The 26,274-nt window shown below is 47.5% G+C and overlaps 1 protein-coding gene across 1 annotated transcript in view; it reads right to left on the bottom strand.

Moving 5' to 3' along the window:
• LOC147700596 (transient receptor potential cation channel subfamily V member 6-like) overlaps nucleotides 1-25,764 on the bottom strand; it is a 256,840-nt gene extending 231,076 nt beyond the window's left edge. Inside the window, exon 1 of the mRNA XM_086928456.1 lies at nucleotides 25,576-25,764. Coding sequence (XP_086784582.1) covers nucleotides 25,576-25,703 — 128 coding nt within the window. The 5' untranslated portion in view covers nucleotides 25,704-25,764. The remainder of the gene's footprint in view (nucleotides 1-25,575) is intronic.
• Nucleotides 25,765-26,274: the final 510 nt, after the last annotated feature.

Raw genomic sequence — 26,274 nt, 5'->3', positions numbered from 1 at the left:
ATGCATGCATAAATGAGCTAACACGTGGATAGGCTGAATAATGAATCGACGGATTAACTGAATCGTCGAATGAATGAGTGCACTTGTGGTCGAAAGAATGAATGCATGGATGGCATCAATACAAGAATGCTAGGCTACCATGAATGAATGAACACATGGCTAGGGGTTTGATGCATGCATTCAACGGATGAGCGTGTTGGCCTCATGAAAGCTGAAGCTATCACAAATGAACGAACGCAGAAATCAGGGCATTAATGAATGGATTAATTGAACCTATTCATACCCTTGCCCTAATGGAAGCTGAGGATACTGGATATGGATGAATCAATCAATTAATGAATAACTGTTGTCCCACAGGAGCTGCATCTATGGAGATGAAACGTTTTGCCATTGTTGGTCCTGTTGGCGAGGTTGGTCATTACTTCATTGTAAAGCTGGCTTGGTGAATCAAATTATCGCCAATGGCACCTAAACGCCACAGCTCATACTTCCGGCAATACCTTCATCCTTCTAAGGTGGACGAATCCAATACCATTACATTTGGTGGCAGTAGCACATAACAGAAGAGACTTGTTATAAGGTGCAATTCAACGTCGAATTGTTAGAACTACTGTATTTTAAGCAGGGGCGTAGCGCCAGGAGTGGCCCCAACCTTCAAGAGGCCCCGTTAAAAAACATGGAGTTGACTAAAGGAGGGGTAAAAGGGCACACGAGTGTGGCAGAACGGGGGACTGCCAGGAGTGGAATTACAACTTTAAAGGGAGAATGGGATTGCCCAGGGGGCTTTGAGATAAGAAGGATGCCTATGCAATAAAAAGCAAACTCTGCATGCGCAGCCTAGGCGCACTGGAGGACTGATTTTCCAGCTACTATTTACATGTGGAAACACAAAGTGCATATATTGACGTTTATGTGGTACACAGTGGCTCCTTCGCATGCCTGCGGTGCCCAAAAGGCTTTCCTCCTCCTCCTCCTCCTCCCTGTCCCGAGCTGAGAGGTATCACCAACTGTCGCTTTCTCTCTCGCGAGATCGCCGGTACTTCCGTGAAGATGGCAGCTGCAGGCTGGAGAGTATGTGGGGGCCGGGTTGCCTGCTTGTTCGGCTCTACCCTTGGAAGAACAGGGAACCGGAGAGTTCTGTGGCCGAAAGCCCCCGTGGTGGGGGGCGTGCTCCTCGGCGTGAGGGTGACCTGGTACAGCCTCACGAGTGCCCGCGGCGGGGAGAGCCCGGGGAGGAGAGCCACAGTCCGGGCACAGGTAGGAGGCTGACAGAACTCTACTGAAACCATTGCAGCGGTTCGCACTTCACAGCACAACCAAACCCAGTGCACACACTGGCCCTGCAAAACACTGCGGCAAACCTGCCAGCGATACCATACTTTGTTTTTAAGTAGTGCTGTACAACTTCAGCCAGCCCCAACTTTTTAGCCTAACACGCTCTCAGTTTTAAACTATTTTAAAAACATGATGGCAAAACGAAACTGTGTCCTGGTTGACAAACATGACACTTTGCCATCACTGCTACTGCACGTAATGTGTGTTAATACGCGGCGTCATGTAGAACAGCACTGCATCATTGCAAGAGCAAGTATGCTTCGGCTTCGCCATACTCTCCGACCATGTTCTTGTGGTAATATTCACCCTGCTTGTATTTGCCCTTTATACGTAGTTGTGGGGCGCTGAGGAGTATTTTCGGACAGTACCCGGTTGAGGAGGTAGTTGTTAGCAGAGTGTTGCATTTGTTGTGAAAGTGTGCGGCGAGTGTTGCATTTATAGTGATAGTATGTAGGAAGCTGTCTGTGTGTGTGTGGGGCTCTGTGTGTGTGTGGGGGGGGGGCTCTGTGTGTTTGTGTGTGTCATTTGCGAGAGATAAAGCTAGTGGCATTGTAAATGACAATGCCATTTATTTATGTTAAAAAAAACATAAATAAAAATAATGTCAAGAGCAATGCCAATAGCTCTAACTTTAACAAAGGCAAAACCATTGCATTGTAAATGCTTGTTAACACATGTCATATACAGTATTTCCATGATTATTGATGTGAAATGCACTAGAAACGTTTAGAATAGTATAACGTAACAAAAAATTGCTTTGAGTTCCGACAAAACCATTGTTTTTGTTCAAAAGATTAGTACCCAGGTTCTGAGGGTCATTGGGTCACCCCTTTATAATTAATGGGCATCTGCCTGCAGGGCAGTGTCTGGGGGGGGGGGCAAAGGGGGGAATGGTTGCCCCTTAGCACCCTCCAGAAGGCTGGCTTAAGGAGGCTCACAGACTGTGCACCACTTCTTGTGACAAATTGTAAGTGCGCATCCTAAGGGTCTTTTTGCCCCTGCACCCACATCCTGGATAATGAGGGGTGCAGGGGCAAAATCTTTTTCCCGCTTGCATGGAATCATGCTCCTGTGAAAGTGAGGGACTGCACTCTGAAGAGGGTGCGGGCTCTACATGTGCGTCAGCGCTATCAGTATTACAGAAGGGGCTGCACAAGCGACCATCTGCTGGAGTACCATAGTGTCCCAAGGCACACCAAGCGGGCCGTTGAGACCCTGGACTCTGTGCGACGCAGGGCAGAAGGCGACGTCTTTGACTGCACTTTCAGTTTTACAATCGCCAGGCATGAAAACTCCCAGGTATGAAGGATACCGCTTTCATGGGTTCCAAATGCGTTGCTGTTTTTAAAGTTTTATTAAACAATGAAAGCAAAAGAACAACATGAAAATAAACAGTTACAAAGATCAAGGTGTGCAAAGAATCAGGAGTTGGGCACATTGCAAGGAGTCAATAGCCAGTCTTCCAAGTGCAAAGATGCAAAGGCCTGGGTGGGGTTACAGGGACCTCCTCAAACTTGAACTACTATTAGAACCTGCTTGGTATCCAGGAGCTGGCATTGAAGTCTGGCCTGCTGGCAAACATGAGGGCTGGGCCCAAAGAGTATAGAGACCAGCTTTAACTCTCAAATGACTCTCTGCATGCTCTGTATGACGGTTTGTAAATTTAGTCCGTCGAGGCTACCTCCAGAATGGTCAGAAATTGGGCATATATTTGCCCATGTGAGCGTACCCTTGGCTCGTCCAGATATAAATTCCTGGAACCAGGCCAGCAGGCAGGGAAAAATTCTAACCATCCAAGTTCTGACACAGCAGCGCAGAGTGTTATTTTTGCAGGTTCTGGCACTGGTGGTCAGGGGCGGAGCTTGGCAGCAAGATTGGGGAGTGTCGGCTTCAGATTTTCCAAAATTCATGCTGGTTACAGTTTATTATACACTGGTGTGTAGATGTGGGGGGTGGTGGGTGTTTGGAATGTTACTCCACCATAATAATTGTCTTTTCTGGTAATAGTTGGTACAGCTGCTTTCAGTTGGGTATTGTGAGGTGTCTGCCAGAATTCCCTTGGATTCTTTTTTACACACATGCGCATACACACACAGAAAAGGTGCACACACACACACACACTTCTTATCTCGGTTTTGAAAGTCTTAAAAGCTGTGGGTTATTTATGAAACTGTCATGTTTTCTCTCACTTAGTACCATTACCAATCTGTGCTTCTCTCCGTTTCCACTGACCCTTAAGCCCCCCTCATTCGTCTTGATTGTCCAGTAATGTATTTAACCACAGTAGTGGCTGGCAGGGAATGAGAGTAGGGGGCGGGGGGGGCAAAAACTACTTGCCTCCTCTCTGTGTTTCTCTCCTCAGTCATTCCCCTTCATCTCTCTAGCTGGAACCAGGAAGCACACAGGCTCCCTCCCCTGAGCTAATCACAATGCTGCAATGCATCATTGTGATTGGTCTGAGCTCCATGGCTCAGCACTCAGATGAGGAACGGGAGGCTAGGAATGTTCCTCACCAGGTTGTGTGATGCGGCCTAGTGGGGAACATGCAAAGTGTGGAGCTCTCGCAACTACATGTGTGTATATCAAAACAAGGTTCAATGACCAACAGTAAAAAGGAAACGCAGACGCAGGTTCTTTGGTGTGATACTTCTTGTTACATCAAGATGTTAACTTTTCTCCAGACTTAAGAATGATATCAATCGCCGACACGTGTTTCGTCGTGTGCGGGTGAGTCAAACACGACTCTTCAGGGCTGGTAATACAAAACAATGTTGGCAAATTTTAATCTAGACATGTAAAGTTTGATACTGCATATGGTGACAAAAGTGCAGCCGACATGCAGTCTGACGTGCGTTTGTGTCGCACATGATAGGTGAAAATTGGTGACGGTACTTGCATACTCAGGCAAGTGATCGGTCTATGGTGCTAATGTGCACGTAGTGAGTGAGATGAAAATACAGACCTAGGTGTGGTCATGATTCACTCGTACACAGTGGTCCTAAAATTAAGAGGGTGTCCGTTGTGATGGTGAATAAAAACGTGAGATGTACTACATCTTTGCTTCTAATTCATAAGTGAGGAGGTGTTTGTGTGACCTCATAGCGTGGTAGTGACAAAGTGCCTATATAGGGTAAAGATCCAGAGAGCACAAATTCATGCAATGTCTGACGGTCTATGAATGATGGTTATTACCTTAAACTCCCAATCCACTATGTGGTTGGAGTAAGTCTGGGTCTTTACACGCTCAGTTTCAGGCTATATAGTGTGAGGAAAGGAAAAAGAAAAGAAAAGGGACTCATGAGGAGGCTTTTAAAGGAAGAAATGATTAAAAGACTTAAATGAAGTCTCGGGCAGCACAACATCCTGAACATCAGATACGATCAATCCCTTACGGGGAATTTCTCAGGGCCAAACGAAACTGTAGTGAAGCCTGTGAACTAGACAACTGTATTACAAACATGAAAAACAGATTTCTAAACAGAGGCTATTCTAAGACTACCCTCAGAAAAGCTGAGACGAAAACAAAAGCCATCACAAGACCTGATTGTCTAAAAACACGTACTGAAATGAAATCCTCTGACCAACACGTCAGATTCATAACTGAATTTAATGCGTTGAACCAACACACTAGAAAGAGTCTGAACAGACATTGGAAACTTCTATTGGGGGACCCCACACTGAAGGAATTTATATCAGAGAGACCCTCCATCACTTACAGGAAAGGTTTCACCTTGAGAAATAAACTGAGCCCTACCGTTCCCGCAAACACTACAGCACAGAACTGGCTATCTACACGAGGCCTTGGCTTCCACAGATGTGGATTCTGTTCTATGTGTATATGGGGCAAACACGGCACAAAAAACTTTGCAAGTCATGATGGAATGGTCTATCAGATCAAACACAACATTACTTGCCTCAGCAAGTTTGTAGTGTACATTATTGAATGCAAGTGTGGCAAAATATATGTAGGGAGCACCATCAGGGCCCTCAAGGAGAGGATAGCTGAACATATGAGAGCTATACAAAGGAGGGACGCTAGATACCCGGTAGCCCTTCATATTGCAGAGTGTCAACCCAATGAGGACGACATCAAAGTACGTGTTTTTGGAATCGATCTAATTCCCCTCAATATCAGAGGGGGCAACCGTGAATTGATGCTCAGACGTAGGGAGGCGACATGGATCATGCGCTTACGTAGCGTAGAACATGGGCTTAACTACGATTCTGAGCTACAATATTTCCTGGGGGATTAGAATCTCACCGGGGGGTTCCTTGGTGCACACTGTATACAGATTTGGTAAAAACATAATTTTCCTATACAACAATTCTGAATTCCAAGTTGTTAGTAATAGAAGAAAATATGAGATTTTCTCTCTCTAGGAGTTAAATGTTTTCCACTACTGTGTTTTAATGCATTGAGACAACTTTGTATTTTGTATTACATCATAGAGCTAAATGTTTTTTGTCACGAAGTCCATCAGCACAGACATATGTCTATGATTGACAAACCATCTGTTAGGCTTTTTTGCAGATTCCACGCAATTGTGTTGAAAGACTTTGTGCAAACATGTGTATATACTTTCAAATATGCGGGGGTATGATGTGTCCCCCTTGTTTTGTCACATTTCTCACGATTCTATACACTTTCTCTTGAGCATGCACCCTATGTACGAATGATCCAGCCACACTTGGGTTGATCCTGCATGCTTAACAACATACTTTTTTCTTTCTACGGTTTTTTCTAATTGTGAGCAGATGACAATGTACTTATGGAACTTACATACGTTGCCAATATCGGTTTAACAATCTTATTCCGGAACAGGAACAAGAAGTTATTTACCCTTTCTGAAAATAGCGGTACTTTTTAACTCACTAAACACTTTAGTGTATTGCCATTGCTCCTCTTACGTAGACTTTAGCCAAACACATAGACGCCCTCCTTTTCCCATAGAGTTCACCTCTTAATAATGGCGCTGGTAGATGCATCGCCGTTAGGACGTCTTCTATGTCCACTCAATTCCATTTAATCCCTCCTCTCCCGGGGTCACGTGTTCGTACACGAGAGACGACCGCCGGGAACAAACAGAGGAGGGATTTCCTGAAGCGGGTAAGTGCGATTTCAATACCGCTGTGCAACACACCGATAACCCGTTTTTGCTTAATACGCATCGAGTGCACTTGCTCTTAACGCGGGTCCCTATGGACAGCTTACTCACCATAACTTGTTTTCACTCAACAGCACACCGCCTCAGAGGATACTTACTCGTTTCCTCAATTCGGCACGAAACAAGAATCCCCTCCCGGCTGCCCGCCTGACGGCATAGCGGGATACAGGTAAAACCCCCCCCCCCCCTTTCTTCATCCTTAATTGTTATCCTTCTAGAGCGCCTGGGCAGGCACTGTGCAATATTCCTATAGCCAGCAAACGTTGTATCAAACGACTGATTAGCGCTATATGATAGTAACACATGATTTCCCTATCTCCCTTCCTTGTTTTTACATATAGCGCTACACTATTTCTAAAAGATCACCAATGGGATATGATAACTCCATTCCTATACTACCATTGATCACTTTTTCAACCAGCTTCGTCTGTGTATGAACAAACAGAATACCCATTGGTAAGGAATAGTTTGTTGTGCTGCCCGAGACTTCATTTAAGTCTTTTAATCATTTCTTCCTTTAAAAGCCTCCTCATGAGTCCCTTTTCTTTTCTTTTTCCTTTCCTCACACTATATAGCCTGAAACTGAGCGTGTAAAGACCCAGACTTACTCCAACCACATAGTGGATTGGGAGTTTAAGGTAATAACCATCATTCATAGACCGTCAGACATTGCATGAATTTGTGCTCTCTGGATCTTTACCCTATATAGGCACTTTGTCACTACCACGCTATGAGGTCACACAAACACCTCCTCACTTATGAATTAGAAGCAAAGATGTAGTACATCTCACGTTTTTATTCACCATCACAACGGACACCCTCTTAATTTTAGGACCACTGTGTACGAGTGAATCATGACCACACCTAGGTCTGTATTTTCATCTCACTCACTACGTGCACATTAGCACCATAGACCGATCACTTGCCTGAGTATGCAAGTACCGTCACCAATTTTCACCTATCATGTGCGACACAAACGCACGTCAGACTGCATGTCGGCTGCACTTTTGTCACCATATGCAGTATCAAACTTTACATGTCTAGATTAAAATTTGCCAACATTGTTTTGTATTACCAGCCCTGAAGAGTCGTGTTTGACTCACCCGCACACGACGAAACACGTGTCGGCGATTGATATCATTCTTAAGTCTGGAGAAAAGTTAACATCTTGATGTAACAAGAAGTATCACACCAAAGAACCTGCGTCTGCGTTTCCTTTTTACTGTTGGTCATTGAACCTTGTTTTGATATACACACATGTAGTTGCGAGAGCTTATTTGTTGTTAAATTGTCTTGTCTTTGACTTGTTTAGACGGTTAAGGGCGTTTTGCCGTCTGCTCTTTACGCACTACACAACGATACTTTTGCTCCCTACACACCTTGTAACGTTTCAACCCAGGCAGTGCGCCCCCTTAGTCCTAATTTTCTAAAAAACCCCGTGCTCAGTATTCCATGCAAAGTGTGGAGGACTGATTTGCCGGCCAAGCATCATGCACACTTTGGGGTGCAGCAACGCTCCTCCTCAGAACGTCACGGGATCCCAGCCCTGTCCAACCTTGCTGACACTAGTAATAAAATAACAACAATAAACAGAAATATTTTCGGTTATTATCCTTTTCTTTTTTCTTTTACACTGCACCAAGAGCAGTGAGGCGTTGTTCCTCCGCCTTAGTGGACGAGCCGCCATTGTTCAAACATGATATACCAACGTGATTGTTGAACAATCTGACACTCACACACCCCGTCTTAATGACCAAGCTACACCCCTGAGGGTATGAGGGGACCTTAAGGAGTAATAGCAGCGGCGGTGCATCCATTGGGGCGTTGCCCTCCCAATGCACACCGCCACCATCCGGGACCGCCACTGTGTGCTTAAAATCACATATTCGGCATCCAGTTTCTGGCCGGCCGGTCACCGGGCCGGACCAGAAACCATCAGGAAAGGGGGGGGGGGGGGGGGCTGTGCAGACGCTAGTGGGCGTGTCCTCTTTCGGACAGGTCATTTTCCTGCCCGGCGGGAACAAGCGCACTAGCCCCCCCCTTGGGAAACCGGGGGTTGCCTCATGCCGCAGCCCCCAGCCACCTAATGGGGCAGGAAATTTGGCTGCTCCAGCCAATCTTGAGCTGGAGTCAGTCCACCCACCTGCCTGATGACGTCACTTCCTCCTTAGTCACTCTCACCCCGCACCCGCCGCAGCCACTGCCACACACAGTGCTGCCAGCTGCCCGCTTCAAACGTGGTGTGCGTGCTCCTGTCCTGGCTGATGGTAACTCTTCCTGGAATCCTGCCTTGTCGTTGAGCATGACTACTACCGTAACCGTTACCTTATTGTAACTGGACATCGACGACAACGAGGAGGTGAGCCACAATGGTGATGGTGTTGATCACAATGGTGGTTACCCGTTACCGCCCTTTTGTATTGGATTTCAAACTCCCACCACCACCCGTTAAGCATTACCCATGATCCCCCACAGCTGTACCCGTTTTTTTTCATTATGCCTATGGATGCCTTGATAGCGAAGATTGAGATTCTATGCATGATGTTTGCCGAGGCAACTTAAAGTATTTTGGTGGAGGCCGCGGGCGTTACGCAGTATGAAATTTCCCTGAGGGCACCACTTATTTTATGATGCAACACAATGATTGAAATGGAAAACAAGGAGCATGTCCACGCGTGTTTATGTGCCTGTTTTCTTGCGAAGTAATTCATTTGCCAGACTATGATGTTTAGGGATTTTGCAGACTTCCACTCAAAGGTTCAGGAGGGTAACTTATAGAGAAATGCACGACAGCTGTCTCTTGGAATGTGAGAAGCATTTATCGCGCGGAGGCTGACTCACTCGCTGCAGGCTGGCCTCTGACAAGCGCCTGATCCAATGTATTAATTTAACTGGCTGACTGAGGAGAAATCTGCCATAGAAAGGCCAGTCCCAGAGCGAGCAGATGGCGGTACGAGAGAGAAGCAGGGTAGCCGTTCGACAGACTTGGTCGATTGTCACGTCCGATCTGCTATGTCTGGATCGTGTTAGATTTATGCTCTGTTGTTGAAATTGGGTGTCACCCAACGCCTTCTCATCTCACTTGGTTTTTGTTAGTGTTCTTTTACCTTTGGTGGCCTCGTGGCGCTGTGGACAGTCACCGGTGGTCCAGGATTTCACCGCATTGGAAATACTTGTCGACCTCTACAGCTCTAGCGAGGATACTATTTCCTACTAGGCTGCGTTTTCCTCAGGGGAACCAAGGGGTCAGGCGGGGTATTGTTTAGAGCACTCAAGGGACACCTTAACCTTTCTTGCAATCTCATGTTTAAGCCTACTACCAGGGCCGAAAGTTTGTCTAGTTTTTCAATCAGCGTTTTAGAGAGCGAGCTGCTCAAAAGAATACCAGAGTTCAACAGACAAGTTATTGAAAAGTTTGCTGCTCTTAAGGACAGACGTGTTGATTTTAATTACAAAAAGTAACTATATGGTGAATTCTGCTAGTTTGCGATCTGTTTACTTATTTTTAAATAAAAAACCTCTGTGAGGTAGTCAGAAATGCATTGTATCTCAAAGTCTGTTATGAAGCCACATATTGATTAAGCAGGTAGCTACCTATGCTGTATGACATCTCTTTCTTACTGTCATACTGCACTTTCACAATTTCTTTATTAACCTTCCTTCCTTCTCAAAATTGCTTGCAAATGCACCATTTGTCCACTCGATTTTCAAATTTTTCTCGGGGGGGGGGAGAGGGGTTGGGCGGGGGTGTTCGGGTACGCGCGCCGCGCTCGCGAGCTACAGTGCGGAAATCATTTTCCGCCCCATCAGGTTCAAATGTCACCAGCCGCCTCTGAGTAATAGGAAGGAAGAGGAGTGCTGATTGATTGTGAAGGTGATATAACTCAATATTTTGTAAAATGACCACATTTTAAGACCTTTATAAGAGAGTCAGAGTGCGTGTGTGTGTGTGCGTGTCTGTGTATATATGTGCGTGTTTGTTGGCCTGTCAGTCGTGTTTTCGTTTGCATGTATATGTAAAACACCTCACCATACCCGACATAAAGCACTTGTAACCAACTAATTACTACAGAATATATTTATTAAGGGGGGGTGTAACACCCCAAACACCCTCCCGAAGCTGCACCCATGCTGTTGGTGCAAAATGTTGTTATCCTTCCAAGTCCTCACATGGCTGGCACTGAATGTTATCCTTCCAAGTCCTGACAGGGGCGGTGCAGAATGTTATCCTTCCACGTCCTGACAGGGGCGGTGCAAAATGTTTTCCTTACAAGACCTGACAGGGTTGGTGCAGAATGTTATCCTTCCGAATCCTGACAGGGGTGGTGCAGAATGTTTTCCTTACAAGTCCTGACACAGGTGCAGAATGTTATCCTTCCAAGTCCTGACACAGGTGCAGAATGTTATCCTTCCAAGTCCTGACACAGGTGCAGAATGTTATCCTTCCAAGTCCTGACACAGGTGCAGAATGTTATCCTTCCAAGTCCTGACACAGGTGCAGAATGTTATCCTTCCAAGTCCTGACACAGGTGCAGAATGTTATCCTTCCAGGTCCTGACACAGGTGCAGAATGTTATCCTTCCAAGTCCTGACACAGGTGCAGAATGTTATCCTTCCAGGTCCTGACACAGGTGCAGAATATTATCCTTCCAAGTCCTGACACAGGTGCAGAATGTTATCCTTCCAAGTCCTGTGTTATCCTTCCAAGTCCTGACACAGGTGCAGAATGTTATCCTTCCAAGTCCTGACACAGGTGCAGAATGTTATCCTTCCAAGTCCTGACACAGGTGCAGAATGTTCTCCTTCCAAGTCCTGACACAGGTGCAGAATGTTATCCTTCCAGGTCCTGACACAGGTGCAGAATGTTATCCTTCCAAGTCCTGACACAGGTGCAGAATGTTATCCTTCCAAGTCCTGACACAGGTGCAGAATGTTATCCTTCCAAGTCCTGACACAGGTGCAGAATGTTATCCTTCCAAGTCCTGACACAGGTGCAGAATGTTATCCTTCCAAGTCCTGACACAGGTGCAGAATGTTATCAATTCAAGTCCTGACACAGGTGCAGAATGTTCTCCTTACAAGTCCTGACACAGGTGCAGAATGTTCTCCTTCCAAGTCGTGACACAGGTGCAGAATGTTATCCTTCCAGGTCCTGACACAGGTGCAGAAGGTTATCCTTACAAGTCCTGACACAGGTGCAGAATGTTATCCTTCCAAGTCCTGACACAGGTGCAGAATATTATCCTTCCAAGTCCTGACACAGGTGCAGATTGTTATCCTTCCAAGTCCTGACACAGGTGCAGATTGTTATCCTTCCAAGTCCTGACACAGGTGCAGATTGTTATCCTTCCAAGTCCTGACACAGGTGTAGAATGTTATCCTTCCAAGTAATGACACAGGTGCAGAATGTTATCCTTCCAGGTCCTGACACAGGTGTAGAATGTTATCCTTCCAAGTCGTGACACAGGTGCAGAATGTTATCCGTCCAAGTCCTGACAGGGGCGGTGCAGAATGTTTTCCTTACAAGACCTGACACAGGCGCAGAATGTTATCCTTCAAAGTCCTGACACAGTTGCAGAATGTTATCCTTCCAAGTCCTGACACAGGTGCAGAATGTTATCCTTCCAAGTCCTGACACAGGTGCAGAATGTTTTCCTTCCAGGTCCTGACACAGGTGCAGAATATTATCCTTCCAAGTCCTGACACAGGTGCAGAATGTTATCCTTCCAAGTCCTGTGTTATCCTTCCAAGTCCTGACACAGGTGCAGAATGTTATCCTTCCAAGTCCTGACACAGGTGCAGAATGTTATCCTTTTAAGTCCTGACACAGGTGCAGAATGTTATCCTTCCAAGTCCTGACACAGGTGCAGAATGTTCTCCTTCCAAGTCCTGACACAGGTGCAGAATGTTATCCTTCCAAGTCCTGACACAGGTGCAGATTGTTCTCCTTCCAAGTCCTGACACAGGTGCAGAATGTTATCCTTCCAAGTCCTGACACAGGTGCAGAATGTTATCCTTCCAGGTCCTGACACAGGTGCAGAATGTTATCCTTCCAGGTCCTGACACAGGTGCAGAATGTTATCCTTCCAAGTCCTGACACAGGTGCAGAATGTTCTCCTTCCAGGTCCTGACACAGGTGCAGAATGTTATCCTTCCAAGTCCTGACACAGGTGCAGAACGTTATCCTTCCAAGTCCTGACACAGGTGCAGATTGTTATCCTTCCAAGTCCTGACACAGGTGCAGATTGTTATCCTTCCAAGTCCTGACACAGGTGCAGATTGTTATCCTTCCAAGTCCTGACACAGGTGTAGAATGTTATCCTTCCAAGTAATGACACAGGTGCAGAATGTTATCCTTCCAGGTCCTGACACAGGTGTAGAATGTTATCCTTCCAAGTAATGACACTGGTGCAGATTGTTATCCTTCCAAGTCCTGACACAGGTGCAGATGTTATCGTTCCAAGTCCTGACACAGGTGCAGAAAGGACACCCTGCATGGAACAACGTTTAAATTGTTCTCCCTTTTTGGCTCATTCAACCGTTCCTGATGCAAAAAAAAATATTTAATTCTGTGAGAAACTTTCTGAAACGTGGACAAGCAAAACAGCCAAAAGTACAAGCTGCCTCTTGTCCGCCAGCTGTTTAGAGACGGGAAAGAAAGGGAAGAGAGGCAGCATGCGCGGAGGTGGAGAGGTGAGGTAGAGAACTAAAAGGGAGCTACATCGAGAGGTGAGGTAGTTAGAAAACCGTTGGGTAGAGAAACATGAGGTAGTGGGGGAGAGATTAGGTAGATATGTAAATGAGAGAGTGGGGAGTATAGAAATAGAATAGAAAGAGGTAGAAAGAAGAGGAACGGTAGTAGATATATGATTTAGAAACGGAAGGCGAGGTACATATAGTGAGGGGGTTGTGAGAAGGGAAGAAACTTGAGAAATAGGATTGGCAGATGGAAAGATGGAAAAAGAGCAGTGAGGTGCAGAGGGAGGGGAGGGAGAAAGAGGGGATTGAGAAGGATTGAACTAGAAATACTGACCTAGGAAAAGCCATCAGAGAGCAGTAGAGAGAGAGTTATATTGGAAGAGGGGGAGGTAGACAAAGGTGAGGAGGAAGGAGCGGCCACCGAGAGAGGGGATGTGTTTACAAAGAGGTGTAGAGAAAAAGAGCTGCTAAAAGAGAGGGGTACGTAAGAGGAGGGGAGGGGAAATGAGGAGAGAGAGGTGACACAAAGATTACTTTTCAACTTAATTGGCACCAACTGCGAGACATGTTTATCAACACTTTGAGCCAGTGCAAAGGGACAAAACAAGGGATGCAAACCAGTGCATGGTCTAAATTTAGGATTCACTTTCCAGTGCAGTTTGTTTTGCGTTGGAAAGTTGCTTAAAAATAATGCAAAGTAGCACCATGCCCTACTTTGCGTTTCTTGGCATCAAGGCTGGGCTCCATGGCTGGTACATAGTAGTTCCAATGGTACCACCCACATTTTTTCATGGAAAACCTGGTCAACTAATATTTGTAGACAGGGCTTTGCACTATTAAAATGTGCCTCCTTGAGGCAGGCACAAATGGCTAGATGTAGGAACCCTAATTCCGGTCGGTAACGGCCGAAATTACCGAATTTCGGCTGTTACCGACCGGAATTAGGCTTTTCATATGTAGGTGGCCAAATTGTAGGATTCGTTAACTCAAGGAATCGGTAAATTACCTAATTCTTAACATACCGATTCGGTAAATTACCGAATCCTTAATGTAGAGAGCACTCAAGTGAGTGCTTTTTAAATTTAAGGATTCGTTATTTACCACCAAATATTAGTTTGTGGTAAATTCCGAATACCTTTTTAAAAAGCAATTTTGTGCTTTTCATTCAGTGCCATGTGGCAGACATACAGGGCATTTATGTCTGCCACATGTGCACCCATGCACTATACAGGGGTGCAAAAGGGTGTCAATGTGACACCCTGCCACCCTTGCAGGTCTACCCCCTATTACCTATTCAGTATTTACCGAATCGGTAATTCTCATTCATTCCTATGGGCCTCAAGGCCCATAGGAATGAATGGGCAATACCGATTCGGTAAATACTGAATCGGTATTTACCGAATTTTACTGATTCAGTAACATTTACCGAATCATTATCTACATATCATTTACCGATTCTAAAATACCGAATCGGTAAAATTCGGTATTTTCGAATCGGTAAATGATATTTACCTACATCTGGCCCAAAGAGTTTTAAAATTAGTCTAAACATACGGGTAAACAACTAAAAAAGCAACACTGTGCAGCAACCGAAGATGCTGCGTTACGAGAGATGGAGCAAGCAGGACAGCACAACATCTACTAAGATAGGTCACCTACCTGCGATCTCCCTGGCGCTGGTGGACAAACAGGCTCCCTAATACCATACACTGCTCAGCACCATAGTGCAAAGTGTCTGCATCATGTCTAACATGGGTTTTATACTGGAAGGGCATCCTTCCAGTATGAAATACCACACCTAGGTCAAATTTAAAGCATTTCCCCTCATTGTAGGTTTGCTGTACAGCGCCGCACAAGTGCAAAGTTGGAAAAGTTTGAAGAAATAAAAACATTTCTCCATTGAAAGTTTGTCTCAAAGGAGGCGATTATTCTTTAGTGCAAAACCATGTCTACTATTGTTAGTAGATGGGTCTTTGTGTCACAAACAGTGGGCATGGGACCGCCCACGTAACTAACCACCGAACGGCCCTTTGACACAAAGCAGCAAACAACACTGCTTTCTATTCCTTTTGGGGAACTTTCTAGGGCAAAAGATGTTTTGCACTGCAATATATATTCCAAATTTTAAAAAAAGCTGGTTTGTGTCACTTTCGTGAAGCAAACCTGGTGTATAATGTTAGTAAAGAGTGTTTTGTATTGCAAGGCTAGACTTACCGAACAAATGCTAGACTCGTGCACATAACTTTGCACAATGGTGCAAACTCCTGTGCGGCACAAGGCAGAAAATGAGTGCTGCATCCATTTCACTCGCTCTCTTTCACGTAATGCCCCAGAGCAACGGGGTTGCTGTGCTGCGTTGCATGAAATAATACATTTACCCCGTTGTTTCTGCTTATCATACTCAGCCTTTAAATTAGAGAGAAAAGCTGGTTTTTAGGAGCACAGATGTTATGGCAGGAATTGTGACTGTACCACTACCTTTACCAGGGAGCATCTTGGAAGGGGGCGGGGCCTGGGTAGTAGCTCAGGTCTTAAAAGGTCTCTGGTGCTGAGAAATGCTGATACTCTGTTTTAGATTTAACAGTATAGGTACTCAGTATCTGACAGTATTTGTTCCTTTCTAGCATAGGTAGTGGCAGATAGTATTGCACACACAGGTTGGCACCGAATCTGCAGGTAGTCAAGCCTAAACACACTTGGTGCCACAATGGGTCACACGCTATTCGAACACTTCACCTGGTGAACACAAGGGCTCTGAGAAAATATAATTAGGGCTGTGTGAAATTATGACCGAGACATTTACCATGCCTACATGCATAGTGCAAAATGTCTCATGCCAGCGACATTGGTGACGTTTTGTACTTCAAATAAACAAAATATCATTTCCTTCATGTGACTCAGTGTCCAGAAGTCCCAGCTGCCCTGAAAGTCCCAATGAGGGCTCATTTGAAAAGTCACACTCAGTCAGGGCTGCAGGTGGCTGGAGTGGATACATTCTCTGTAGAACATCCCCCTTTTTCACTTGGTGTGCACAGAATAGGTTGAGCTTAACCATGGGCGGAAAATCCGTTTCGCTCGCGGATTTTGCGGATTTTCGGTAAATTCGCAATCCGCGAGATTTGCGAATTTCCCGTGAAATCCGCAAATCCGCGAGCAGCGGATTTTATGGCTAGCTCGCACTGTTCGCGGCTTGCCAGTACAACTTCGCACCCCGCGAGTAAGTGCTAAATTGCAGAAATACGATCTTAGCAAAACTGAAACTACTTACCAGGTTCAAAAGTTCAGGCTCATCATTAGTAGCCATTTCCTGTAGTGCTTCCTGAGGGGCCTCTCCAGAGTTCAGTTGCCAGTTGCAACTATTATGTGACCCTGCTCTGAACCTCAGAATAGTTACACATATGCCACAAAGGTCCTGAATTACAGCTAAGGGAGACAAGCAGGAGCCAGGCTGGAAGTTAAAATCCATTAATCAGCCCCTAATTCATTATTGTCAGTTGGGGCAGGGCAGGTGTTGTAACTAATTTTGCAACAATGAAAGCACTTAGCAAGTGCAAAACATCACTAATCAGGAAGCACTAAGGAAGCAGGTGCCAGCTAAAAAAATATTCTGTGACACATTAATCAGCCCCAAATTAATTCAGGTCACTTGAGGCAGGGAAGGTGTGCTTTGCTTTGCCGAAAATAATGTACACTGGACAACCAGAGGGTGTGGTGATGAAACAGAGGGTGGCATGGGTGGGCCAGAGGGTGGCATGAGTAGTCAGAGAGTGGCAGTGGTGACAGAGAGTGGCAGTGATGAAGAAGAGTGTCCCAAACAGGCTGGACACGTAGAAACAACAAGTTCGCAAAACTTGCGACCCGACAGGTAAGTTCGCAAATTGCGAAATTGTAAAAACCCTCGCGAACTTGCAGAAACACGCGCGAACACAAAAAAAAATCCGCAAATTCGCGGGAATTCGCGGATTTTGCGGATTGCGAGTTCGCAAATCCGCAAAATTCGCGAACGCGAGATTCGCAAAATTCGCCCATGCTTAGTTGAGCTGTGGCCGGCCCCAGGTGAGGAAGCTGGGATCTGGGTCCATGCACCTGCACGCCATTTTGCAGAGCGCCTAGAATAGGCTCCTACATGCACCGGGAAGGCTTCCCTGCTAGGCTCGGTCAAAAAGCTCGGACTGGGCAGCGAGTCAGAGCTCGGTGAGACCTGAAGTAGAAGCCCCCCCTCCAATGGACCATATTCGATCCGCCATGGCGCAAAGTGCCCAGGAGGCAGTCCCGCAGGCACCAGGACAGCTCTCCTTGCTTGGACGGGAATGAAAGCTCTGACCAGGCGGAGTGGCCATGAGCAACTGATATCTCCAGCTAGAACCCTCAGCCACCTCCCAGATGGAACCCAGGAATAGAGCCCCGTCCCTGCCCTTATGTGCCCTGGCTAGAGGAGCAGTCTGATCACCAGGTGCTTGGGCAAGGACTGGGCGCAGGGCAGTCTCTTCCACCCGGGAGGACCCTATCAACCTGACTGGGATGGGTAACCGAGAGACCCGCTGGGAGGCACATGATGTTCCAGAAAGCCCTCCAAAGACAGAACCCACATTCACACAGCATGACCTCAGAGCAAATCAAGTCACAGTGCCTTCCTGGGTGGAGACTCCCCAAAGGACTGCCACCTGGGCCTTTCTGGGCCTAATCCCAGCCTGCCCAGGTCTGGAGCCACTGAGGAGTGGCCGATTTTGGGAGGGTGGATGGCCTAGATGAGAAGGAGCCGGGCCCGGGAGGGAGCCAGACTTCTCTAGGCCAGTGTGAACTGCTTCGAGGGGCGATGGGGAGAGCCACTGCTGTCCGGTTTCTCAAGGTTCTACACATGAGTATTAAGTGAATCACTTTGACAACATGTGGGAGAAACCTGGCTCTCCTCCTCTGACGCCTTTCACCTTTGCAAAGGGTACCAATGCGGAAGGGTTGCCCTCAGTCACTTAAAATGGAGTTGGGTTCAGATGCCTGACGTTGATGGGGGGGCGGGGGGGAGGGAAGAGACAGGCTCCCTCATGGTGTTCAGTGTGAGAAGGAGGAAAACTATCCCAGAGAAGCTTGAGGGACCCAAGGGGAGAGTTCTCTTTTCTTTGTGAAGGGCAAAGTGTAAAGAGTTTGCCCAAAAGAGGGGCCCGATCTTTGGAAATTGTAGTTCCAGCAGCATCCAGTGAGCTCTCTCTGGTCCATGAAAAACCCGGGCATATGGTGTTAATCTTGCGCCGGACCATACCCATCTTCTCAGTAGGTCTCCAAGGTGAACAGCTTCCGGCATTTTGGACCAATGTATGTAATGCAAGTCAAATTCACAACTTTGGGATACGAATGCAACACGGAGAGTGTGAGGGGGAAATTAATATGATGCATGCAGCAGTGTCTGAGTGGAGTGGCGTACAGTGGAGTAAAGGGTTATGGAGTGGCATCGAGCAGAGTGGCATAAAGTGGAGGAGAGTGTCAGAGTAGAGAGGGGCAGAGAAGAGTGGGGCAGAACTGCAGACGATGACAAGGAGCCAGACCCGGACAGGTTTTTTATTCCACCAGGCATGTCCTACAGGGAGAGGAGGGGCGTAGTGAAAAACAAGCAAGAGAGATGGAATGGACTCAAGAGAAGAGAGAGATTGTGCGGGGAAAGGAAGGGAGCGGAGCGGAGCTAGTTTAGGCTTTTTTCAAGGGCTGCTTTTGGTTCCCCAGTCTGCTTGCTGTGAGTACCTAGGCTTGGAGATTAAGGTAGGGGGCACAGTAACACAGAGATGGTATTGGACTGTAGGCTGTATATTGGAGCTCGACAGAGGTATAGCGTACGGCATATAAATCACCAATGAAGTGAACCTTTTCTTTCGAAAGGGTCAGGATATACACGTTCTCCTGCTTCCTACCAGAGGATGGCCGGGGCATTTAGTTATGGGAGACCTTCGGGACTCTTTGTTCTGTAATTCCGGGTATCATATGTAGAGAATATACTTTGGCATGTGTTAATTTGTGCATATATCTTTTGAGTTACCTTGGTGTTCATCACTGTGCTTCACTACCTCAGGTTCACCCTAAGCCTGCCCTGCAGCGACCACAAATTAATTCCTGTTACCAGGTTAAGTTCAGCATGTCCACGCTTCATCAGCCAGCATGAAATGTAAACCCTCCCTAACTTCACATGATCCTAATGCATGTTTAGACCCCTCCTCCCAAATCCCCTTAATCCTTTTAGAGCCTTGAAGTCACAATGACAGGGCTGCAGGTTTAGTGAAACAGGAAGGGAGAATGCGTCCTCTGTGCTTGCCTCCTCTCTCTGGAACACAGTTCTCTCATAGGCTTCAACAGGAATTCCATCACTCACGTTTTAAGGAAAAACTATAAAGCCTTCTTTTTTCCGTTTAGATCTTCAGAGAGACAACAGGCCCCCATGCCAGCTCTCATGAGACAGTTTTCCTCTTCAGCTTGCCCTCAGTCAGCAACCCCTCCGCTGCCTGTCTGTCTGCTGCCCTCTATTTGTGCTTCCTCTCCTCGTTACTTGCTCTGTTGCTTTCTGCTCGTTTTTCTGCCCTCTTCTGCTCTGTTTTGCCTTTTTCTCCTCATTTTTCGGCAATCTGTTTTGCCTTTTCTGCTTGTTTCTCTGCCCTCTGGCCTTTCTGCTTGTTTTTCTACCCTCTGTTTTGCCTTTTCTGCTTGTTTCTCTGCCCTTTCTGCTTGTTTTTCTACCCTCTGTTTTGCCTTTCTCTGCTTGTTTCTCTGCCCTCTGGCCTTTCTGCTTGTTTTTCTACCCTCTGTTTTGCCTTTTTCTGCTTGTTTCTGCTCTCTTCCTGCTGTTTCCTCAAGACCTGGCTTTCTGATGGAGACCTCACACTCCAGAGCCCAGATACCCCCAGGGGTGACAGTGCTGTGCTCTAAAAATGCTGGATTTATTGACTGGTTATGCAGCTCAGCACCAATTCATTTGTTCTGACAAATAAGAACCCAACACCCTCCATCTTCTGCTATGAACTTTCACCATAAGACATTAACTATTCTAACCACATCAATAGGTTTGCCCCAGTATCATGTTGTGGTTAACACCCTGAATTGATTTACTGCACAATGTACCCTTAACTCTGTCCAAGTTCGACACTTGGAATTTACCCATTGTCCGGATCCAAAAGCAAGTCTCGAAACATTTCTTACCAAAGTTATTGTTAAGAGTACCGAAGTAATTATGTTAAGAACAGAACCAGATTTTACCATCTCAACAGGATTATGTGATCCTTGGTAAGTTCACACATTGGGAGAATTTCACATGGGGACTTGACTTGCTAACTCGGAGTGAAAAACAAAAACATATTGTACAAGCAGTTGCAAAGCCAATAAGAAATCAATATAATATGTCAGATTGGAGTGGCGTACAGTGGAGTAGAGTTTTGTGGAGTGGTGTAGGGTAGAGTGCCGTGGAGTGGGGCGGAGTGAAATAGCATAGAGTGGAGTCTAGTGTAGAGTTGAGTGGAGTAGATTGTTGTGGAGTAGAGTGGCACAGAGTGGAGTAGCATAGAGTGGTGTGTGCAGAGTGGAACTGAGTGGAGTGGCATGGAGTGTCGTAGAGGGCCAGAGTGGAGTAAAGTGTCATAGAGAAGAGTAGCATAGAGTGGAGTGGAGCTGTGTGGCATGAAGTGGTTTGGATTAGAGTGGTGTGGCATGGAGTGTAATAAAGTGGAGTGGCATGGCATAGAGTTTCGTAGAGTGTCAGAGTGCAGTAAAGTGTCAGAGTAGAGTGGCAAGGAATGTTGCAGAGTGGAAAGGCATAGAGTGGAGTAGTGTGGCATAGAGTGGTGTGGCATGGCTTGGAGTAGAGTGGGTGGCATGAACCAGAGTAGAGTGTGAGAGTGGAGTGGTGTAGATCTGAGTCAAGTGTCTTAGAGGGGAGTTGAATGTCGTAGACTGGAGAGGTGTAGATTGGAGTACGCTGTCAGAGAGTAAAGTGGCGTAGGGTGATGTAGAGTGTCCTGGAGTAGAGTAGTGTAGAGTGTTATGGAGTAGACAGGCGTGGCATACAGTGGAGTTGAATATCATATTCTGAAGTGGAACAGAGTGGAGTAACGTGGTAGTATGTGGAGGAATGCACATGATTAATGCCAGCTCGAAAGCTGCTGTCTCCATTACAAAATCCTGGGGTGGGCGAGTATTTGGGTGGTTGAATGAGTGTGTTTGTGGGAGGGAGGGGGTGTATGTAATCTGAATAAGTGAAACCCAAAGTGGCAAAATGAAACCAGCTGAACTGCTGCTTACAAATGAAGACAACAGAAGTGAAAGTGACAGAGATGCCCGCCAATGGTAAGTAATGGGTGGGCTCTAAGCACGTTTTAGACTTGTTTAAGATACAATAGACCTCGAAAAGACAGTGTAGGTGCGCTGCCTCAGGCGCGGCCTAAAAACAGGAGGAACAAGTAAAATATGCAGCTTCTATTTTTTTGTCAACAGGTTTCTGTGCTTCAATGTTCCCCCTATGGGGTAAGGCACCTTCCTCAGGACAAATAATACAGAGCCAGGAGTGGAGGGCCCAAGGGAAGTTTAAAGACCTGCACGGATAGTTTCCCCAGTACAACTATTGTATAACACCTAGTTTTCCCCGGGTCTAACAGGCTTCATCAAAACCTTAAGGAGTTAGGACACAGGCAAATGAACTCTCAATCATTCATTGGGAAAGTACTTAAAAGAGGACGGAATCCCATCACCCACCGAGGTGGCATGCTTCATCATCTGGGATTTCTCCTCTTGGCTGCAACGCCTCGTGCAGTCAAGGGCTACAACCCCCTCACTGTGAGCTCAGGGATGTTTTGAGATACTATTCTTATATAGGATCTACTAAAATCAAGAAGATGTAAAGCATGTAAGGTTTGAGTAACGGGCGCAGTGCAAAACTTGAAATGTGTTTTAAAACTAACTACCAAGAGAATAAAGACTTTATTGGTTACCTCTTGGTGTCAGGGTTAGAAACAGTGCATGTGCAGTTTAGAAATAATAACTGCATCTGTCCATCTAACGGTTCTACATGTTTCAGCCATTTGACCTGAAAAGTGTTTTGGGCTTCCTCAGGACCTTTGATATTTTATGCTACTGCGTTACGAAGTGAAAACAATAGGTGTAACAAAAAATGTGATTTGAAACAGATACAACACCAGTAGTTTCACTTTTATAGAAATACGATTTACTGGTGGTACCTGTGGGAAAATCAGAAAAATAGATCAAATGCCTGTGTCTAGTAAGCTTATACCTAGGGAGTCATTTATACTCCTCTATGGACATACCTACATGTGTCCGGTGAATTTAATACATTTATATAAAGTGAACTTAATTGTAGTTTACGAGTAAGAAGCCTCACCTCACCTGGCAACAGCTCAGGACGGGAGGGACCGCTCTAAATTACAGTGGGAACTAATTGTTCTTTTTAAAGTTTATCAAGTTGCGGTTAGGCTAGATTGTATATCTTAGTCTGATCCCTGCCAACATTTTTCTCTAAAGCGGTACACCTTGCACCGCAAAAACAGTGCAAGTTTCCCTCATTCGCAGGACAGGTCGGGCAGCAGCAGTACAAACTTTCTCCATCACAGGGCATGCACGAATTGGGCAAGAACAGGGTAAAATGTGCTTCTTCACGGGACAGGTACAGTATGGCGAAAGCAAAATACTCTTCAGTCTCTTGCATAAGGTGGCAAGTGCAGTCTTCCATTCGCTGGAGGACAGATCGAGCAGGGCAGACAAGCTGGAGCTTTCATCGCTCACAGGACATGCATAGTTAAGGCATGAGTGACATGTCAGTTATAGAGCGATTCCTGCAGTGGAAGCTTAACTTACTGAGAGGAATGTACAGGTGGATGAGTGAGTGAATACTCCAGAGCTGACATCATTTTTGGGCAGGTGATATTTCACGTCAACATCCTGAGTAGCTGTAACCTGGCAGGCCGTTGTGATGTGAAGCAGCCTAGCCACAGCCCGAGTAACTACTACGGGAACGCCCTCTACTTTGGTAGCACCACATGCTTACTTTAGAGACTCCAGCCAATAGGGAGCTCGGCAGCCAGACTCATCCTCGACCTCCCCAGATGAACAAGCATCACATCACACCTCAAAAAACTGCACTGGCACCCAATCCTACACAAGTGCTGGTTCAGAATGCTGACCCACGCACATAAAGCCTTGCACAACACAGGGCCACCATACATCAACAAGTGCATCACTTTCCTGCACCCTCGCCGACTCTAATGCGCCGCCTCCCTCTCCCTCGCCGACACACCCCAGATCTGGCGAAGCAACAGCAGAGGATGCCCACCCGCTCACCTAGCGACCAAGGCTTGGAACGACCTTCCCCCGCACATCAGGAACGCCTCATCGCTCCAGGAGTTCAGGAAAGTACTCAAGACCTGGCTGTTCGGCTGAGCAGTACACCACCAAGCGACCAGCATTCTCCGAACCTTGAGACCCTCGTAGGTGATTTGTGGCGCAATATAAATAACCATAATTGATTCATTGATTGAGTAACTCTGCTCTTGGGAGGCACATGGGTGTCGACCTCTTTAACCCTTTGGCTGCGGGGGTTATTCCCCCGCTGTGCTGGGGGCGGAGGGGCGCACAGAGCGCCCCGGTGCTCGTGACGAGCTCAGCTCGTCATGAGCCACGGTGCTTGTGAGCTCATGATGAGATGAGCTCGTCACAGCCACACCCGTTTCCTCAGAACGCTCAGCACAGCGGGGGAATTAGCCCCGCGTGTGAGCTTTCTGACCATTATGACGAGCTCAGCTCGTCATGAGCACACGAGCACCGTGGCTCATGACGAGCTGAGCTCGTCATGAGCATGGGAGGGGTTAAAAAGGGTGGAATGCACGCTCACCAGGTACTGTGCAACCCCAGTCTCGGTGCTGCACCTCTTCAAAATTTGAGGGCCGTCACCCAATCCTCACGAGAGCAGCAGCATCAGGTGCGTATATGCAACGTGACGTGGGCCCCCAACCCTCCCATCAGTTGCCCACCGCAGCGGTGCTGGCTAAAGACCCGCCCCCAGTCGCGCGAGCCATAGCCACCTCTGCTAGGCATTGCTGGCTACAGACCTGCCCCCAGTCACGCCAGCCATAGTCCCCTCTGCTAGGCACTGCTGGCTACAGACCCGCCCCCGGTCACGCCAGCCACAGCCACGTCTACTAGGCACTGCTGGCTACAGACCCGCCCCCAGTCACGCCAGCCATAGCCACCTCTGCTAGGCACTGCTTGCTACAGACCCACCCCAGTCACGCCAGCAATAGCCCCCTCTGCTAGGCACTGCTGGCTACAGACCCGCCCCCGGTCACGCCAGCCACAGCCACCTCTACTAGGCACTGCTGGCTACAGACCCGCCCCCGGTCACGCCAGCCACAGCCACCTCTACTAGGCACTGCTTGCTACAGACCAGCCCCAGTCACGCCAGCCACAGCCCCCTCTGCTAGGCACTGCTGGCTACAGACCCGCCCCCGGTCACGCCAGCCACAGCCCCCTCTGCTAGGCACTGCTGGCTACAGACCCGCCCCCAGTCACGCCAGCCATAGCCACCTCTGCTAGGCACTGCTAGCTACAGAACCACCTCCAGTCACGCCAGCCATAGCCCCCTCTGCTAGGCACTGCTGGCTACCGACCCACCCCCAGTCACGCCAGCCACAGCCCCCTCTGCTAGGCACTGCAGGCTACCGACCCGCCCCCAGTCACGCCAGCCATAGCCCCCATTGCTAGGCACTGCTGGCTACAGACCCGCCCCCAGTCACGCCAGCCATAGCCCCTTCTGCCAGGTACTGCAGCTTCATGGGTTTGTATTTTAATGTTTGAAAGTTTTAAATTGTGAGTTTTAATTAACTGTACAATAAAGATTACTCTCACTCCCAAGGTTTTGCAGTTCCTTGCTGGAGACAAGGCCATTGCTATCAACTTTGAAGATCAACCATTCATTCACAGAGCCCACGCACATGTGATAGAAACAATTTAAAATCTGCAGAAGGACAGGAGGCGCTATATAGATCCAAACGGAATGCAATATCATATCCTGCTATTACTAGGCGCTTGTGCTTCTCTAGAGCTTTCTTGGCGCTAGAAAGGTACAGGCACCAACGTTGCAGAGAGTTTATCATCACCGACATCCCTACACATTTGAAAACCCACATCTCAAGGTGGTTTCTAAAAGCAAAGAGGAGGACTGCTCTGAATTCTGGATGAAATGTACATCCCACTAAGGGGGGGGGGGGTCAAGGCAGAGTATGATCCGCCTCTTAATTAAGTTGTCAAACCGAAGAATGTTCCAGAAACGGGAATTGGAATAAGTAGGAGGACATAGACATGGTCCAAAGGTGAGCGGGTCAGGCAGGGGTCACGGTACCTTTTCTGCTGCAGCAGGTGAATCTCGTCCACATCCGGGTCCCAGGGGTCATCGGTCACAAGCAGAGAGCGCACAGCGCTCCGAAGGTTGGAGAAGAATCCGCGGCTCCTCTCCGAATAGATCCCCATCTCCGAGCAGGGGGTTGTGTCCCGGGATAAGGGGTCAGAGGTCAGCGAGCATCTGCTGGCGTAAGGTCATGGCAGCAGGACCCCTCCAGTCCCAGCGGCGCACCTGCTCAGGTGTGCGTAAAGCGGGGTCCCCGGATGGATGGATGCTGGAGCGGCCACTTCAGCTCAGAGAACCTCCCTCTCCTCTGGCAGATGAGAGCCGAGGCCAGCCCTGCCTAAGCCTTGAGCACACAACCTCTACTCGGGTGCCCAGGTGAGCCAGGGGTCAGATAAGTAGGGCCGCCTGGGTCAGGTGTCAGAGAGAGCAGTGCGCCCCAAACCGGTCCAGACCCCCCAGCAGCGCCTGGCTGCCCCCGTATGGATGCTGGCACCTCTCGGCAGCGGGCACGGATGCTTTTTAAGAGCACGGCAGCCGGAGGGAGGCGGGGAGGGTGCCATGTGAGTTTAACTGCTCTTGGCACCTGCGCCAACTTTTAGGACAGGCACGAATTCCTGCCTGAGCGGACACACCCCTCCGTAAATTGTCTTTGTCTTAAAGCGGTAGGATAACACGTCACTCTGTTTGGACACA

Source organism: Lissotriton vulgaris, chromosome 7 (assembly GCF_964263255.1).
Source record: "Lissotriton vulgaris chromosome 7, aLisVul1.2, whole genome shotgun sequence".
NCBI lineage: Eukaryota > Metazoa > Chordata > Amphibia > Caudata > Salamandridae > Lissotriton > Lissotriton vulgaris.
Note: the sequence above shows the minus strand (reverse complement) of the source record. Positions and strands in the feature narration are given on the sequence as shown.